We start from the raw sequence: 19,345 nt of genomic DNA on the forward strand, positions 1-19,345 counted from the left end.
TGCCTCTCCTCTTGACCCAATCCCGTGACTCGTGAACACACAGGAGGTTCTTGGGAACAGACTGAAAGTTCCCTGGGCCTAGGGGATGGGTTGGGAAGGGGAATTCTTGCACTCTGGTGTATCCGATGGAGTGGTTGGAAGTTAGAGGGAAAGGTATTTTCTGATGGGTGGTGGTGGTGGAGACTCGTTGCTTCTAGTAAAGAACCCGAAGCTCTGACCATCACAGGCCTAAGGAAACAGCAGGGACGAACAGGCCACCCTGGGCCTCCCAGGGGGGGCTTGATGGTCTTCTGGCTCATTCATTTAATCGTATTTATTGAAAGCTCACTGTGTGCGGAGCACGATACTAAGCGTTTGGGAAAGTACAACATACAGTACAACAGTAGCACATTCCCTGCCCACAGTGAGCTTACAATATAGTTCTGGCTCCCAACTCACTTGCTGGGCCAGGCAAGGTCTGACTTGCATAGGGCAGTGGAGGGAGTCTATATCCAAGTGAGCGTAATATTTGATTGTTGAAGGGGAATTAAGTTAAAGACAAAGAGGGAGGGAAAACTCCTCACTCTCGGCTTCAAGGCTGTCCATCACCTCTCCCCCTCCTCCCTCACCTCCCTTCTCTCCTTCTCCAGTCCAGCCCACACCCTCCGCTCCTCAGCCGCTAACCTCCTCACTGTACCTCATTCTCACCTGTCCCGCCGTCGACCCCCGGCCCGCGTCTTCCCCTGGCCTGGAATGCCCTCCGCCAAGCTAGCTCTCTTCCTCCCTTCAAAGCCCTACTGAGAGCTCACCTCCTCCAGGAGGCCTTCCCAGACTGAGCCCCCTCCTTCCTCTCCTCCTTCCCATCCCTCCAGCCCTACCTCCTTCCCCTCCCCACAGCACTTGTATTTATTTGTAATAATAATAATGATAATGATGATGGCATTTATTAAGCGCTTACTATGTGCAAAGCACTGTTCTAAGCACTGGGGAGGATACAAGGTGATCAGGTTGTCCCACAGGGGGCTCACAATCTTCATCCCCATTTTACAGTTGAGGGAACTGAGGCCCAGAGAAGTGAAGTGACTTCCAAAGTCACACAGCTGGCAATTGGCAGAGCTGGGATTCGAACCCCTGAACTCTGACTCCAAAGCCCGTGCCCTTTCCACCGAGCCACGCTTGCACAGATTTATCACTCTGTTTTTCTTGTACATATTTACTATTCTATTTATCTTGTTAATGATGTGCATGGAGCTTTAATTCTATTTGTTCTGATGACTTTGACGCCTGTCTACATGTTTTGCTTTGTTGTCTGTCTCCCCCTTCTAAACCGCGAGCCCGTTGTTGGGTAGGGATCGTCTCTCTATGTTGCCGACTTGTACTTCCTAAGCGCGTGCTCCGCACACAGTAAGCGCTCAGTAAATACGATTGAATGAATGAATGAACGAATGAATGACGTGCTGTTTGGTGGTCTCTTCACATCTCAGTTTTCGCTGCCTCTCTCCCCTTTGGAATCTCACCGGATTGCTTTGTTTTTTGTGCTTCCAGCTGTCTGATATCTCACCAATTGGGCGGGATCCCTCAGTGTCCAGTTTCAGCAGTTCCACTCTCACCCCTTCATCCACCTGCCCCTCTCTGACCGACTCCAGGTGCAACTCAGTGGATCAAAAGTAGGTACCCTGCCCCCCTTGAAAGGAGCGCTCCCCCTGAATGCCGCCCTCCTGGACCAGTCTGTCAATCAGTCATATTTTTTGGGTGCTAACTATGTGCAGAACACTATACTATAGGAGAAGCAGCGTGGCTCAGTGGAAACAGCACAGGCTTTGGAGTCAGAGGTCATGGGTTCAAATCCCGGCTCCGTCAATTGCCAGCTGTGTGACTTGGGGCGAGTCGCTTCACTTCTCTGGGCCTCAGTTCCCTCATCTGTAAAATGGGGATTAAGACGTGGGACAACCTGATCACCTTGTATCCTCCCCGGCGCTTAGAACAGTGCTTTGCACATAGTAAGCGCTTAATAAATACCATCGTTATTATTACTTAAGACGTGGGACAACCTGATCACCTTGTATCCTCCCCGGCGCTTAGAACAGCGCTTTGCACATAGTAAGCGCTTAACAAATACCATCATGATTATTACTAAGCGCTTGGAAGAGTACAGTGAAAGTTTGGTAGACATCATCATCATCATCAACATCATCAACATCATCAATCGTATTTATTGAGCGCTTACTGTGTGCACAGCACTGTACTAAGCGCTTGGGAAGTGCAAGTTGGCAACATATAGAGACAGTCCCTACCCAACAGTGGGCTCACAGTCTAAAAGACATGTTCCCTGCCCACAACAAACTTACAGTCTAGAGGGACAGACAGACTTGTTAATAGAAATAAATAAATTACTGATACATAAGTGCTCCTTCAGCTTATTGTGCAAGTCTTTCCCCTCAACCAATCCACCTCTCACTCTTCCATTCCCCTCTGGCAATCTCATTTTCCCCCTTTTCATAACAGTCAATCTATCGGTGGTATTTATTGAGTGCCTGCTAAGTACACAGCAGCGTACCGGCTGCTCAGAAAAGTATAACAGAAGCAAGACCCATGCACCCGGCCTTGAAGGAGCGTACGATCTAATAGGGGAGACAGGCAAAATAAAGTAATTACATTGTGTAAATGTAACTTCACATGCAGGGAACCAGACTTCTAAAAGAGCAGAGAAAGAATGTAGCTGTTTTCCCTCCCACTTAGACCGTGATCCTCTGGTGGGACAGGGACTGTGTCCAATTTGATTATCTGCTCTCTATCCCAGCGTTTAGTACAGTGCTTGGTACATAATAAACACCTAACCAATACAATTAGCGTAGCTCCAGAAGAAATGTGAGCCGGAGCAGTTCAGAAACGTTTAAGAGGAGCTGGCTGATCTCTCTCATCCAAGGCAATCTGTGCAAAGAGTTCATTTTTTTTAAGTGAATAAATTAACGGCAACAAATTACAATAAATTAACTTGTACTTCCCAAGCGCTTAGTACAGTGCTCTGCACACAGTAAGCGCTCAATAAATACGATTGAATGAATGCATCCAAGGCAATCCGTGCAAAGAGTTCATTTTTTTTAAGTGAATAAATTAACGGCAACAAATTACAATAAATTAACTTGTATTTCCCAAGCACTTAGTACAGTGCTCCGCACACAGTAAGCGCTCAATAAATACGATTGAGTGAATGAATGAATGAATGAATGAATAGCAATCTGGGCAACACCCCAGTCTCCCTGTCTGGCCTCACACAGACTAATTCCCAGTGGAGATGGAAAGATCACTTCCCGGTGATCTTTAATCCCAGACTTGCCAGAGGGAGCAGTTTGTAAGTAGACTCCAGAGATCTCCTTGGATAAAAAGAGGACACCTCTTCACCCAACACTTTGAGAAGCTGCCACGACTATCTTCTGTCCCTCGGTGAATCTGGGGGAAACCCCTTTAAAAATGGTCCAACTCCCTGCTCCCATAAACCTGCGATGGAAGGAACAGGGATTTGGTATTCATAACTCTTCATTCATTCATTCATTCAATCAGTCGTATTTATTGAGCGCTTACTGTGTGCAGAGCACTGGACTAAGCGCTTGGGAAGGACAAGTCTTCATCACAGGGCCCAAGTAAATGGAAAGATAGTCAGTGACGGCCTTGGACAACTAGATCCTTCCTATTTTTTGCATTTTATACAATCGATCAAAACTACTTAAGTGTATATATGTTTGTACAGCTTTATTACTCTGTTTTACTTGTACATATTTACTATTTATTTTGTTAATGGTGTGCATCTAGCTTTATTTCTATTTATTCTGATGACACCCGTCCACATGTTTTGTTTTGTTGTCTGTCTCCCCCTTCTAGACTGTGAGCCCGCTGTTGGGTAGGGACTGTCTCTAGATGTTGCCGACTTGTACTTCCCAAGCGCTTAGTCCAGTGCTCTGCACACAGGAAGCGCTCAATAAATACGATTGAATGAATGAATGAAAAGTGCATTCCCTGGGCAAATCACTGGAATAAGCCCTCGGGACAGTTCAAGAGAGTTAGTAGACTTGTTCCCAGCCCGTGAGGACCTGACGTTCTGCCCAGGGAGAAGGAGCCCTGTGTGACGCAGGGATTGTGCCCGATCAGATCATCTCGTATCTTCTCCAGGGCCTAGCATGGGGCTTGGCGAGAAGTAGTAGTAATAACAGCATGGCCTAGTGGATAGAGCCTGGACCTAAGAATGGGAAGGACCTGGGTTCCAATCCCGGCTCCGCCACTTGTCCGCTGGGTCACTTAACTTCCCTGTACCTCAGTTATGTTATCCATAAAATGGAGATTAAGACCGTGAGCCCCATGTGGGACATGGACTGTGTCCAACCTGACTAGCTTGTATCTATCCCAGTGCTTAGTATACAGCGCCTGGCCCATAGTAAGCACTTAATCAACCAATCCATCAATCAATCGCATTTATTGAGCGCTTACTGTGTGCAGAGCACTGTACTAAGCGCTTGGGAAGTACAAGTTGGCAACATACAGAGATGGTCCCTACCCAACAGTGGGCTCTCAGTCTAGAAACAGATCTCATTAGGAAAAAAAACCCAAAAAAGCGAGAGCACCATGACTATCAAATCATTTACACGTAGGAGGAGAGAGACCAAAGAGACGAGCACGTGCGTTAGTGCCTGTATATATGTTTGTACATGTTTATTACTCTATTTATTTATTTTACTTGTAAATATCTATTCTGTTTCATTTTGTTAATATGTTTGGTTTTGTTCTCTGTCTCCCCCTTCTAGACTGTGAGCCCACTGTTGGGTAGGGACTGTCTCTATATGTTGCCAACTTGTACTTCCCAAGCGCTAAGTACAGTGCTCTGCACACAGTAAGCACTCAGTAAATACGATTGATGATGATGATGATGATAATTAATAGGGCAGCTGTAGGAAGCTACTACAAGTGGGGTATGGAACCAAGTCCCCACCACTTCCTGAAGGCCTTTTGAGGTTGATGCCAAAAAGAACACAGACAGTGAAGCAGAAGAACCTGTAATAGGACTTGGGCCTTGCTTTCTGGTGACAGCTGGGCTTTAGCTCCGCCCCACAGGGTGAGTGGTCATGTCTCGGGCAGTGGAGCGGCGTGCCCGGCCTCTCCGCAAATCCAGGGACCCGCCTGTCATCCCGTGCTGTGCTGCCAAGCCTCCCTGCCGCCCGTCTAATTCCAACCCCTCCGTCTAGGACCCCTGAAGCCAACTCTCGGGCCTCCAGTCCCTGCTGCCCGGAGTTCGAACAGTTCCAGCTGATCCCCGCGGTGGAAACTCCCTTCTTGGCCCGTGCCGGAAAGAACGAGTTCCTCAACCTTGTGCCTGACATCGAAGAGATTAGACCTGGGTGAGTCAATCAATCAGTCAATCGTTCGTATTTATTGAGCGCTTGCTGTGTGCAGAGCGCTGTACTAAGCGCTTGGGGAGTCCGCCGTTGGCCTAGGGAGCCCGATTTGTAGAATACACCAGCGAGGATTTCCTGTCGGCGACTTTTGGAGCGGGAGGGGAAACGGCGGGCCGACGCCGGGCTTCCTCTCTTGCGTTGAGAGGATGCTACCAGCTGAGAGCCATCTCCCAAACAGAGCGTGTTAGATGTGCAGTGGCCTCTAACTCTGCTTTGTCCAGCAGTTTGGGGAGATGAGATGTCATCTCATCTCATGAGATGAGACTATCAAATCATTTACACGTAGGAGGAGAGAGACCAAAGAGACGAGCACGTGCATTAGTGCCTGTATATATGTATATGTTTGTACATATTTATTACTCTATTTATTTATTTTACTTGTACATTTCTATCCTATTTATTTTATTTTGGTAGTATGTTTGGTTTTGTTCTCTGTCTCCCCCTTTTAGACTGTGAGCCCCCTGTTGGGTAGGGACTGTCTCTATATGTTGCCAATTTGTACTTCCCAAGCGCTTAGTACAGTGCTCTGCACACAGTAAGCGCTCAATCAATACGATTGATGATGATGAGATTTCAGCCAGCATAACCCGTGACCCCGTTCTGGTCGGCGGACTCCGTGACGCTTGCCGCCGCTTGGCCACATCTGGGGACCTTCCATCGTCACCCACCCACCGCAGACCCGACTGACTTCTTCACTCTCCCATTTTTGGTTCCTCAGCTCCGTGGTCTCCAAGAAGGGGTATCTCCATTTCAAGGAACCGCACTCCAGCCACTGGGCCAAGCACTTCGTGGTGGTCCGTCGCCCGTACGTTTTCATCTACAACAGCGACAAGGACCCCGTGGAGCGGGGCATCATCAACCTGTCCACGGCCCAGGTGGAGTTCAGTGAAGACCAGCAGGCCATGGTGAAGGTCAGTCCCGCCCAGGCCCCGGGACTGTGGCTGAGGCTTAGTCGACTTAAGGCCGTTGGGCTCTGCGGTGACTTCCGTGTCTCCTCTGTGGTTATTCCAGACTCCCAACACCTTTGCCGTGTGCACAAAACACCGTGGAGTCCTGCTGCAGGCCATCAATGATAAGGACATGAATGACTGGTTATACGCCTTTAACCCACTCCTCGCAGGCACAATCCGGTAAGAAATGGGGCTTTGGGGCACCTGCCGGGGCTGGCCCTGAGTCCCTGTGATAGGGGGCTCCGTGGGAAGGCCGTGGCTCTGCTTCCTGGGGTAAAAATGGATAAAGCAGGAATCCAGCACCGGCATCTTGGGCCCAAGCGAGAAGCAGAGCGGCCCAGTGGAAAGAGCACGGACCTCGAAGTCAGCAGATCTGACTTCTAACCCCTGCTCCGCCACTTACGTCCTGTGCGACCTTGGGCAAGTCACTTAATTTCTCTGTGCCTCTGTTTCCTCATCTATAAAATGAGGATGCCGTACCTATTCTCCCTCCTGCTTAGACGGGGAGCCCCGTGTGGGACGGGACTGTGTTGGACGTGATTATTTTGTATCTCCCCAGTGCTTAGTATAGTCTCTGGCACATAGTGTGCACTTAACAAATATTATTATTAATAATAATAATAATCAGGGGTGGGAATCTGAGTCTGAAGTCCTTGCCTTTGGCCCTGCACTAGTCCACAAATCTTGAAACCCCTTCCATCCCCTCCCTTTAGACTTCCGGCTGGGAAGGGAGAGCTGGCTAGGGATTTAGTGAGCTACTATAGATTTGTCAACTCAAGGTGCAGCCAAAGCCATGCGGGAGCGGGGATCTCAAATCACTGGCCTCCTCAGAGGAAGCAGCCAGGTACCGCCCTCCCTCCAGCTTTCAAGGCCCAGAGACCCAGAGCTGAGATGTGGTAGAGACCAGGGCAAGCCAGGGAGCCAGCACGGAGAGATTACTCTATTTATTTCACTTGTACATATTTATTCTATTTATTTTATTTTGCTAATATGTTCTGTTTGGTTGTCCGTCTCCCCCTTCTAGACTGTGAGCCCGCTGTTGGGTAGGGACCGTCTGTAGATGTTGTACTTCCCAAGAGCTTAGTCCAGTGCTCTGCACACCGTAAGCGCTCAGTAAATACGATTGAATGAGTGAATGAGAGCAGCCCCAAGCCAACTCACTAATGGTTCCGTCTTTCTCTCCCACAGGTCGAAACTCTCCCGCATTCGCACCGGCCAACTGAAATTCTGAGCCCCAGAGGGGCACCCTCTCTCGCCTTCAGATCTAGATCAAGTGTTACCTCCCATTTCTCTCTGTGATTCTTGACCGTTTCTCTTGTATGTAATCCTGTGGCTTAACTTCTCCTCTCCATCCCCCAACACTTTTTCGAGCTCTCCTGCCTCCCTTCTCCTCCGCCACGTCTTTTCTTTTCTCCTGTGCTGAGGATTTTATTAGTAGCATGTGGCCAAACAAAAGGAAAAAAGGAAAAAAAAAAGGGGGGGGTGGGATGGGGAGTAATCCAGATGACTCCCACAATTCTCTTTTTAAATTTTACTCTTTTCTTTGTTTTCTGTTGGATAATTGTTTTCCCAGTCTGACGAACTCTGGTGACCGGACTGCTGTCCTTTGATATCGTCTGACTTTCCAAGCCGTTGGAGGTGTCTCTTCCTCTCCTCCTCCTCCGCTTGTCCTCTGTGACTGTGAGGTCCCTGCAGTCACCCCCTGAAGGCCTGAGATCTGAAGGAGGAGGATTCTGGCCCTTTCGGTTCTTTTTCTGGCCTTGCCTAGCCAAAATTTCAGGGGCCAGCTGCCTTTTCTGGCTCTGATTAAGCTCTCGTGAGGCAGTTGGGAATGAGCTGAGGAGTGGGGTAGTTTGGCCTGTTTGTCTTGGAGTTGGGACTCACGTTGGACCCGGTTCTGGATTTTCAGTCCAGTGGGTTGGTTTGGAATAGGTTGAGGAAAGGCGGAACAACGGCTGCCATCACCTCTGTGAGAAGGGAGGAGGCCAAGTTGGACTTTGGGGAGCAGAGCCTGCTTGGGTGGGATCACTGGGTTGAAAGCTCAGGGCTCCTCCCGAGGCAGAAGTTTCAACTCGTTGGCGTTCAACCATCAGTTTTCCCCTCAGCCTTCCTTCCCAACGATGAAGTTGCCGTTTGGAGTCGGATGTGGTGTGCCCTGTGGAGGTGAGCCTCCAGGAGGGAGGCATTTTCCTTTCCCGTGCTGCCCCAGCGGTGCCTGGAGCCGGAGCTCCCTTGGGGCGAAGGGCTTCAGAGTGTGGCCAGAAATGTCGTTAGGTCCCTCCTTTATCCTTGGTTTCTCCCCCCGGCCCTCTCTGCACAGCCCCCAAGAGCTGTTCCGAATGGCACCCAGCCAAGGAAGGATGACAGCGAGTGCAGGCAGATGGGAGAGGAGGCTGAAAGATCAGGGGGAGGACAGCTGCATGCTTGAGGCCAAGACCCCTGAGTCAAAAGCAGCTTAATTTCTTAGTAGAGAAAAGCCGCCTCTCCATTTGTCTCCTCTCCTCCTTCCCTTGGCCGCCTACATTACGTGGCCAGGTAGGGAGTCTTGCTAGAGGGGCAGGAGTGAAGTTGTCCCTTTTCTCCTGCTGGCGGGAATCTCCAGTTTGGCCCTGTTGCTGCTGATGGGTGATCCCCGGAGTTGATTTTCGTACTTTGCTGAAACATCTCCCAGCTCTCCCCTTTCCTCTCCCAAAGGCGTTCCACTGCGTCGACGGGAAAGCCGACCTCTCTGGGTGATCTAAGTTTCTGTACTTCATTTCTAGGGGGTTGTTTTGGCATCCACCTCCTCCTGCTCATCTCCCCATCTCTAAACATCCTCCCCTCCCCAATTTTCCTCCCTTAGGCAGCCGGGAAAGTAGCGTTAGACGGAGGAGGTGGGGCATGGTGTGAGATGATCCTTTCTCTTCCAGAGAGGGGGTGGGAGCATTGCCCCCGTGTAGAGAAGTTGTCCTGCATCCCCAGTCAGTCCATCTGCTCATGGTCACGCTCAGGGGGCCGGGGAACCTCAGTCTGTCCGCTCATGGCTGCGCTCAGGGGGCTGGGGACCTCAGTCATCCGCCGATGGCCGTGCCCAAGGGCCTGAGAAACCTCAGTCTGTCCAGTTGTGACTGTGCTCAGGGGGCTGGGGAACCTCAGTCGTCTGCTTGCGGTGATGCCCAAGGGCCTGGGGTGCCTCAGTCTGTCCGCTCGTGCTGGTGCCCAAGGGCCCGGGGAACCTTGGCCCGTCCACTTGTGGCCATGCTCAGTGGGCTGGGGACCTCAGTCCATTCTGCTCGTGGGCATGTCCAGGAGGCTGGGGACTCAGTCTGTCTCATCCTTGTGAGCTTCCTCCATCCCAGTAGCCTCAAGGCTGAGAGCCCAGTGTAAAAGGAGCAGGAAGCGATATTCTTCCTTTTTCAGAGCTCTTAGGGCAGACTCCCTCCCCCTGCATGGTGGCTCTCTTTCCCCATCTCCTCTCCTCTCGCTTCCTTAAACCCCAGGCTCTTGAGGGCCTGAGAACAGACTTTTCCTTGGTAACTGTAGTCTTGTTTTCTTCGTCGATTGTGGTTCTTAACACATTAATGCTCCTTCGTCATGTAACCATGTAATAGGCACTTCTGGAGCGCAGACACAAACCCAGGACCTGGTAATGCTGGGGGATGGCTTCCTGGGCTGGAAAATCCAGCTGATTTCCAGGTGAACCGAAGATGCAATTAGAAGGTCATTTCAAGCATTAAAAATCCCTGATGCTCCTGCCATTGAGAGGCCTAAGGGCTCAGAGAGAGACAGAGAGAAAGAGAGAGATTTTGTGTGTGTGTGTGTGTGTGTGTGTGTGGATGGTGGCTGATAGAGGAGAAGGCTTGGCAGGGGATCATGGGACACCCTTTTGGTTTGGGATTTTTTTTTTCCGTATTTTCCTAGAACAAAACTAGTTCAGAAAGTCTTTGCTTTGAATAAATCACACGTTAGAGCGAGTCGAGCCGGCCTGCAAAACCGCACTTTGCAGAGCTAAGTAATTAAGGGTGCTTGCTATTAAAGCGGGAGGGGTCAGGAGGTAGCCCCATTTGGGGAGGGGACAAGAGGGCTTGGGATAGGAACAGCGCCAGGGAAGCGGCCCTCTTTCCACAGGGAGCCCATTTCCTGTTGGAGCAATTCTTTGAACCCCCAGTTAGGAGCTGACCTAGGCTTCACTTCCCGTCGTGCCCTGTTCCGCTCCCAGGGGAACGACTTTCATGCCAGGCTCACTAGCAGGATAGTCCTCCCGATGGTCAAATCCGGGTCCAGCCACCAAGTTGGGGAAAAAAAAGGCATTTCTTGCCAAAAGGTGATTTAAGATGCATCTGTCAAACCTACCGCTCGGTCTAGCCACCCGTTCTTTTCGCAGACTATGCAGGAACCAGAGGGGAGTGTAAGTGGTTACGGTCGGGGTCCTTTTCTCTCCAACCACAAAGGCCGGGGCGGACGGCGTGACTGTGGGCAGCCTGCTCGGGGGTCGACCAGCTCTCCGGGCAGGGGCCGTGCCAGAGGCCATCCAACCTGCTGAGCACGGCCACCAGGCCCAGAGAGGGGCATTCAGGGGGAAAAGCCGGGGCAACCAGGCACCTCCCCTTGGTTTGGAGGCTTGGAAGTTGCTTCCACTCATTGGGTGCCTAGGAAGACCACAGAAACCCTCCCATTCTGGCTCGGCGGGCTGCGGTCCCGATTCCCTTCAGGCAGCCCCTACGACACCCCTGACACCCGACCTTCTCGTTCGGTTCGCTCCCAGTACGGAAACAGGCAAAATCGGAAATAGTGGTGGCACGCCTCTCCCTGACCGAAAGAGCGAAAGGACTTTTCCAGACACGTTTCAAAGCAAAGACTTTTCTGCCTGCTGCTTATTACCTAATTTACAGGGATATTTAATGTCTTTATGTAATGTATTGTATATTTATACATCTGTAATTAATTGCACATGAGACAGGAAGGGAGAGGATTATCTAGACTCCCGCACCCGTCGGTACTCCACATTCAACTAGAACTGCCTACACACCACTCTGGTTCTCCTGTACAGCACTGGTTTTACGTCCCTGTGGTTCTCTGATTTTTTTGGGGGGGTCTCTTCTCTTTTAAAAAGGCCGCATTTGGCCTGCTGCCCGGTCATCTCACCGTAAATGGGATTCTAACTCGTATGCATTGCGACCGTCCGCTCCGGCCTCTAATCGCCCAAGGACACGGTCCGATCCATTACCGTACGTAGCAGGAATTGAATTCATTGTGTGCTTCCTCATTCAGCTGAAACATCCACCGTTTGGAACCGCGATTTTCATTCAGGAGGGCCGCGTAGGAAATTTGGAGCTCGGTCCCGTAGGGAATTTTGGCAAGTCACTTCTCATTCCTTTGAAAAAATACGCCTTTTAGGTCACAAGTTCATCTTCACATCCACAGAGGAAAGCTGGGGTGTGTGCTGGTCTGCAAAGCTAAGTTTTCACCCTGTATAAATAGGCTGGGAACGATCGACCTGGACACTAAAGGGCTCTGGTTTTTCCAGCCAAGGCTCCCGTTCGCCGCAAGCCCCGCCACACAATGCAAGTCAAAATGCCCAAATGGCCTCCTTGAACCGGTAGCTAGGCGAACCGTCTCCCCCAGGGAAAAAGAGTTGAGCACATCGTCAATACTGTACATTATTAAGTTCAGATTTTCGTTTTCCCGTTTTATTTTGTAAATATATCTGATGTCCGGAGCCTGAGTATACAGAATGTAAATACAGTTCATGTATTTGTACTAATTCCGATCCATTTGCTGTATAGCCTTAGTTGTGCGATGCAGACATTATCTAACTCTGTGTATGGTAACCTTGCACCACGGAACTGTTAGTGAACGAGGTAAAACAATAAAGGTACAACCAGTGCAGTCCCCGGGCTCCTTCCGCGCCACTCCCGGCCGCTCCCTGCCCAGACGGTATCCGCCGGTCTTTCCTTCTAAGGCCGCTCCTTTCCCAGCAGGTTTTCCCGTTCCACCCATCTGGGCTCCTCCCGGGGTCTCTCGACTTGGCATAACCAGAAGGGATGAGGAAGGTGGTTTGTTAGACACCGGTGCCAACTCTGGAAATGAGTCGACTGGAGGATGGATTCATTCATTCGTTCCTTCAATCATATTTATTGAGCACTTACTGTGTGCAAAGCCCTGGGAGAGTATAGCATAATAACAGACACATTCCTGCCCACAACAAGCTCACAGGCTAGCGGGTCATTTGCCCCCCACCCCCACAGGAGACCTGGAAGGAAGGTGGGCAGCCGGGGGACCGCCCCTCACAGAAAATCCCCCCAGGACGGACAATATTTGTTTAGCTCCTGCCTCTCTGAACAGAGGTTTTTACTTAACAAATGAATAATTTATTATTCATTTAGACTTTAAGACTGTGAGCCCACTGTTGGGTAGGGACTGTCTCTATATGTTGCCAATTTGTACTTCCCAAGCGCTTAGTACAGTGCTCTGCACGTAGTAAGCGCTCAATAAACACGATTGATGATGATGATGATGATAATGCAAACCAAAACCTAGGGCTGGCAGCTCTAGCCAGGAGTCCTACATCTCTAGAACAGCCGGGCCGACAGATCAAGCCTGCTTTCCCACCCCCTCCCGCACTCCCCCGCCATGGGCTTTCCTCCGGTTTATCCCGTTTATGTCTACATCCGTCCTTTATTTGTATTAATTTTATTTTGTTAGTATGTCTGGTTTTGTTCTCTGTCTCCCCCTTTTAGACCGTGAGCCCACAATTGGGCAGGGACTGTCTCTGTATGTTGCCAGTTTGTCCTTCCCAAGCGCTTAGTACAGTGCTCTGCACACAGTAAGCGCTCAATAAATACGATTGATGATGATGATGATGATTAATGTCTGTCTCCCCCTCGAGTCTCTAAACCGGCTGTGGGCCGGGAATGTGGCTCACCGACTCTGTTGTATTCTCCCAAGTGCTCTGCGTGCAGTACGCGCTCAGTAAATACTGATTTATCTGTATCGTAGTGATCCCATCGGTCCCGTCCTGCCAGTTGGGCAGATGTGTTCCTTTTCCCTAGGCATCTCACTGTACTGGACTCTCCTAAACCCTAAGTAAAGGGCTCATCACACAGTCAGTGCTCAATACATTGGCCGATGGCATGTATTTCATTTCAGCCCCATCTTCCCCGCATCCATGGGACAGCCTCTTCTCAAACCCCTCCCCATCTGCCAAGGATCCAGACGATATAACCTCCGCTTGAGGGTCACGTAACGAGAGTGACAAAATTGGCAATAATAGTCATAGTTAAGCACTTACTATGTGCAAAGCACTGTTCTAAGCACTGAGGAGGGTATAAGTTGACCAGATTGTCCCATGTGGGGCTCACAGTCTTCACCCCCCATTCTACAGATGAGGTAGCCGAGGCACAGAGAAGTGAACTGACTTTCCCAAAGTCACACAGCGGACAGTCGGCAGAGCCGGGATTTGAACCCATGACCTCTGACTCCCAAGCCCGGGCTCTTCCCATTGAGCCACGCTGCAATACCGCTGCATCCTCTCTGGTCAACTCCCCTTAGCCAACCCTGAGAGGCTTCAGGCGCTTAGTACAGTGCTCTGCACACAGTAAGCGCTCAATAAATACGATTGATTGATTCAGGCCCTTGCGGGGATTGGTTTGCCGCTGCTTCTGAACACGACTGAGTTTGGGTTGGGAGGGATTTTACTTGTCCTTTTTTTTTTAATGGTATTCGATAAGCGCTTTCTATGTGCCAGGCACTTTACTAAACACCGGAATAGATACAAACTAATCAGGTTGGACACAGTCCATGCACCACATGGGGCTCACCGACTCCGTCCCCATTTTCCAGATGAGGGGGCAGGCCCAGAGAAGTGAAGTGACTTGCCTAAGGTCGCCCAGCTGACGAGCAGCGAAGCCAGGATTAGAACCCGGGTCCTTCTGACTCCCAGGGCCGCGCTCTGTCCACTAGGCCACATTGTTCGTACTAACAATCAATCAATCAATCAATCGTATTTATTGAGCGCTTACTATGTGCAGAGCACTGTACTAAGCGCTTGGGAAGTACAAATTGGCATCACATAGAGACAGTCCCTACCCAACAGTGGGCTCACAGTCTAACAATAATAATAATAATGGCATTTCTTACTATGTGCTTAGCACTGTTCTTCCCAAGGGCTTAGTGCTCTGCACACAGTAAGCGCTCAATAAATACGATTGAATGAATGAATGAATTGTTTCTTTGGCCACAGTGGGCATTGGGTTTCTCCAGCCTTAAAGGCAAGTCACTGGATCATCATCATCACTCGTATTTATTGAGCGCTTACTGTGTGCAGAGCACTGTACTAAGCGCTTGGGAAGTACAAGTTGGCAACCCATCATCATCAATCGTATTTATTGAGCGCTTACTATGTGCAGAGCACTGTACTAAGCGCTTGGGAAGTACAAATTGGCAACATATAGAGACAGTCCCTACCCAACAGTGGGCTCACAGTCTAAAAGACTGCAGCGAGATGGCTTTGGCGCCAGCGGACCAGAGAAACCCTTGCTTGTGGCCAGAGACTCTGGGAGTCGGGAGCTTTCGGACGCAAAATCCAAAGTCTCTCAGGTCTTGGGATTCATTCATTCATTCAATCATATTTATTGAGTGCTTACTGTGTGCAGAGCACTGGACTAAGTGCTTGGGAAGTAGAAGTTGGCAACATATACAGTCCCTACCCAACAGTGGGCTCACAGTCTAGAAGTGGGGGACAGACGACAAAACATATTAACAAAATAAAGTAAATAGCATAAATCTGTACAAATAAAATAGAGTAATAAATATGTACAAACATATTTACAGGTGCTGTTGGGGGGGACTGGAAGGGGGAGGAGGGGGATCGTGAGGTGTGACTACCCAAGTGCTAAGATGAGGTAGAAGTGCTGGCATCTCAAATGAACAGTTCCAAAACCTTAGAAGAAAAGGTGTTGGCTGTGATACAGCCCAAGATGGGCATTTCTCTGCATACAGATGGGCATACAGTGCTCTGCACATAGTAAGCGCTCAATAAATATGATTGATTGATTGATTTCTGATGCCTCAATTTTCATAGTACTAGTAGTAACAATGTTATTCATTGAGCAGCTAATGGGTATTACTCTCCCTGTCATCATCATCATCATCATCAATCGTATTTATTGAGCGCTTACTGTGTGCAGAGCACTGTACTAAGCACTTGGGAAGTACAAATTGGTAACATATAGAGACTCCCTACCCAACAGGGGGCTCACAGTCTAAAAGGGGGGAGACAATCAATCAATCATATTTATTGAGTGCTTACTATGTGCAGAGCACTGTACTAAGCGCTTGGGAAGTACAAGCTGGCAACATAGAGAGACAGTCCCTCCCCAACAGTGGGCTCACAGTCTAAAAGGAGGGGAGACAGAGAACAAAACCAAACATGCTAACAAAATCAAATAAATAGAATAGATATGTACAAGTAAAATAAATAAATAGTGTAATAAATATGTCCAAACATATATACAGGTGCTGTGGGGAAGGGAAGGATGGGGTCAAACCACCGCCTGTCCCCTGCAGATGGAGTGGGCATCCCAACTTTTGGAATTCCCTGTACAGTCACATCGACTCGGCACAGTTGTCTTTCCCAACCTCAGACTAGAGTAATCTTCTTGCCGTGGGTCCTTTGATCATCATCATCATCAATCATATTTATTGAGCGCTTACTATGTGCAGAGCACTGGACTAAGTGCTTGGGAAGTACAAATTGGCAACATAGAGAGACGGTCCCTACCCAACAGTGGGCTCACAGTCTAAAAGGGGGGGAGACAGAGAACAAAACCAAACATACTAACAAAATCAAATAAATAGAATAGATATGTACAAGTAAAATAAATAAATAGTGTAATAAATATGTACAAACATATATACAGGTGCGGTGGGGAAGGGAAGGATGGGGTCAAACCACCGCCTGTCCCCTGCAGATGGAGTGGGCATCCCAACTTTTGGAATTCCCTGTACAGTCACATCGACTCGGCACAGTTGTCTTTCCCAACCTCAGACTAGAGTAATCTTCTTGCCGTGGGTCCTTTGATCATCATCATCATCAATCATATTTATTGAGCGCTTACTATGTGCAGAGCACTGGACTAAGTGCTTGGGAAGTACAAATTGGCAACATAGAGAGACGGTCCCTACCCAACAGTGGGCTCACAGTCTAAAAGGGGGGGAGACAGAGAACAAAACCAAACATACTAACAAAATCAAATAAATAGAATAGATATGTACAAGTAAAATAAATAAATAGTGTAATAAATATGTACAAACATATATACAGGTGCGGTGGGGAAGGGAAGGATGGGGTCAAACCACCGCCTGTCCCCTGCAGATGGAGTGGGCATCCCAACTTTTGGAATTCCCTGTACAGTCACATTGACTTGGCACAGTTGTCTTTCCCAACGTCAGACTAGAGCTATCTTCTTGCCCGGGTCCTTTGATCATCATCATCATCATCAATTGTATTTATTGAGCGCTTACTATGTGCAGAGCACTGGACTAAGCGCTTGGGAAGTACAAATTGGCAACATATAGAGACGGTCCCTACCCAACAGTGGGCTCACAGTCTTTGATAATCTCCAGAAGCAAGAAGGGCGGAATAAGGAAGTGACACGAAATACCTATTGCCACAGATCCGCCGGAGAGAGTGACGGCCCTGCAGGGAGGCTGGAAAGTTACGCACCTGCTACTTGTTCTCTAAAACCGAAATGTTGGCTTCAAAAACTTATTTAATTTTAAATAAAGGAACCCCAACACCGTCGGCCCAGCCCTCTTAGGAGCATATTAATGAAAAATCTGGGCTTTAATTCCTGCTCGTGGTGCTGGAGGCCTTCCCAGACTGAGCCCCTTCCTTCCTCTCCCCCTCCTCCCCCTCTCCATCCCCCCATCTTACCTCCTTCCCTTCCCCACAGCACCTGTATATATGGATATATGGTTGTCCGTATTTATTACTCTATTTATTTATTTTACTTGTACCTATCTATCCTATTTATTTTATTTTGTTGGTATGTTTGGTTCTGTTCTCTGTCTCCCCCTTTTAGAATGTGAGCCCACCGTTGGGGAGGGACTGTCTCTCTATGTTGCCAATTTGTACTTCCCAAGCGCTTAGTCCAGTGCTCTGCACACAGTAAGCGCTCAATAAATACGATTGATGATGATGATTCATATGTATATATGCTTGTACATATTTATTACTCTATTATTTATTTTACTTGGGCATATCTGTTCTATCTGTTTTATTTTGTTAGTATGTTTGGTTTTGTTCTCTGTCTCCCCCTTTTAGACCGTGAGCCCACTGTTGGGCAGGGACTGTCTCTCTATGTTGCCAACTTGTACTTCCCAAGCGCTTAGTACAGTGCTCTGCACACAGTAAGCGCTCAATAAATACGATTGATGATGATGATGATTTGCATTACGTTTTTGCTAGAACGCGGCTAATACGGAACGTACTTTCCACGGCAAGTATGAGTCTGGTTAAACCTTCGAAGCCTTGTTGGGTAGGAAGCATCTCTTTATGTTGCCGACTTGTACTTCCCAAGCGCTTAGTACAGTGCTCTGCACACCGTAAGCGCTCAATAAATACAGCTGAATGAATGAATATGTGCAGGTGCTGTGGGGAGGGGAAGGAGGGAGGGCGCGAGGGAGGGGGAGGATGCTCGGCACACAGTAAGCGCTCAATAAATACGATGGAATGAATGAATGGAGTAATAAATCTGTACAAACATCAAGCGCTTAGTACAGTGCTCTGCACACAGTAAGCGCTCAATAAATACGATAGAATGGAGTAATAAATCTGTACAAACATCAAGCGCTTAGTACAGTGCTCTGCACACAGTAAGCACTCAATAAATACGATGGAATGAATGAGTGAACAGAGTAATAAATCTGTACAAACATCAAGCGCTTAGTACAGTGCTCTGCACACAGTAAGCGCTCAATAAATACGATCGAATGAATGGAGTAATAAACCTGTACAAACATCAAGCGCTTAGTCCAGTGCTCTGCACACAGTAAGCGCTCAATAAATACGACTGAATGAATGAATATATACAGGTGCTGTGGGGAAGGGAAAGAGGTAGGGCGGGGGGGGGAGGGTGCTCTGCACACAGTAAGCGCTCAATAAATACGATGGGATGAATGAATGCATAGAGTAATAAATCTGCACAAACATCAAGCGCTTAGTCCAGCGCTCTGCACACAGTAAGCGCTCAATAAATACGATGGAATGAATGAGTGAACAGAGTAATCTGGACAAACATCAAGCGCTTAGTCCAGTGCTCTGCACACAGTAAGCGCTCAATAAAGACGACTGAATGAATGAATGAATATGTACAGGTGCTGTGGGGAGGGGAAGGAGGGAGGGCGCGAGGGAGGGGGAGAGTGCTCTGCACACAGTAAGCGCTCAATAAATACGATGGGATGAATGAATGGAGTAATTAATCTGTACAAACATCAAGCGCCTAGTACAGCGCTCTGCACACAGTCAGCGCTCAATAAATACGATGGAATGAATGAATGGAGTAATACATCTGTACAACATCAAGCGCTTAGCACAGTGCTCTGCACACAGTAAGCGCTCAATAAATACGATAGAATGGAGTAATAAACCTGTACAAACATCAGGCACTTAGTACAGTGCTCTGCACACAGTAAGCGCTCAATAAATACGATGGAATGAATGGAGTAATAAACCTGTACAAACATCAAGCGCTTAGTACAGTGCTCTGCACACAGTAAGCGCTCAATAAATACGACTGAATGAATGAATATATACAGGTGCTGTGGGGAAGGGAAGGAGGTAGGGCGGGGGGGAGGGTGCTGTGCACACAGTAAGCGCTCAATAAATACGATGGAATGAATGGAGTAATAAATCTGTACAAACATCAAGCGCTTAGTACAGTGCTCTGGACACAGTAAGCGCTCAATAAATACGATGGAATGAATGAATGG

The 19,345-nt window shown here is 48.6% G+C and overlaps 1 protein-coding gene across 8 annotated transcripts in view; it reads left to right on the top strand.

Moving 5' to 3' along the window:
* Positions 1–7,787, top strand: part of KIF1B (kinesin family member 1B) — a 193,410-nt gene extending 185,623 nt beyond the window's left edge. For all 8 annotated transcript variants that reach the window (XM_038746530.1, XM_038746537.1, XM_038746533.1 and 5 more), the window contains 5 exons: positions 1,525–1,646; positions 5,214–5,366; positions 6,142–6,334; positions 6,435–6,553; positions 7,562–7,787. In XM_038746530.1, coding sequence (XP_038602458.1) covers positions 1,525–1,646; positions 5,214–5,366; positions 6,142–6,334; positions 6,435–6,553; positions 7,562–7,604 — 630 coding nt within the window. In that variant the 3' untranslated portion in view covers positions 7,605–7,787. The remainder of the gene's footprint in view (positions 1–1,524; positions 1,647–5,213; positions 5,367–6,141; positions 6,335–6,434; positions 6,554–7,561) is intronic.
* The last annotated feature ends 11,558 nt before the right edge of the window (positions 7,788–19,345 follow it).

The sequence above is a fragment of the Tachyglossus aculeatus genome, chromosome 5 (genome assembly GCF_015852505.1).
Source record: "Tachyglossus aculeatus isolate mTacAcu1 chromosome 5, mTacAcu1.pri, whole genome shotgun sequence".
Classification (NCBI taxonomy): domain Eukaryota; kingdom Metazoa; phylum Chordata; class Mammalia; order Monotremata; family Tachyglossidae; genus Tachyglossus; species Tachyglossus aculeatus.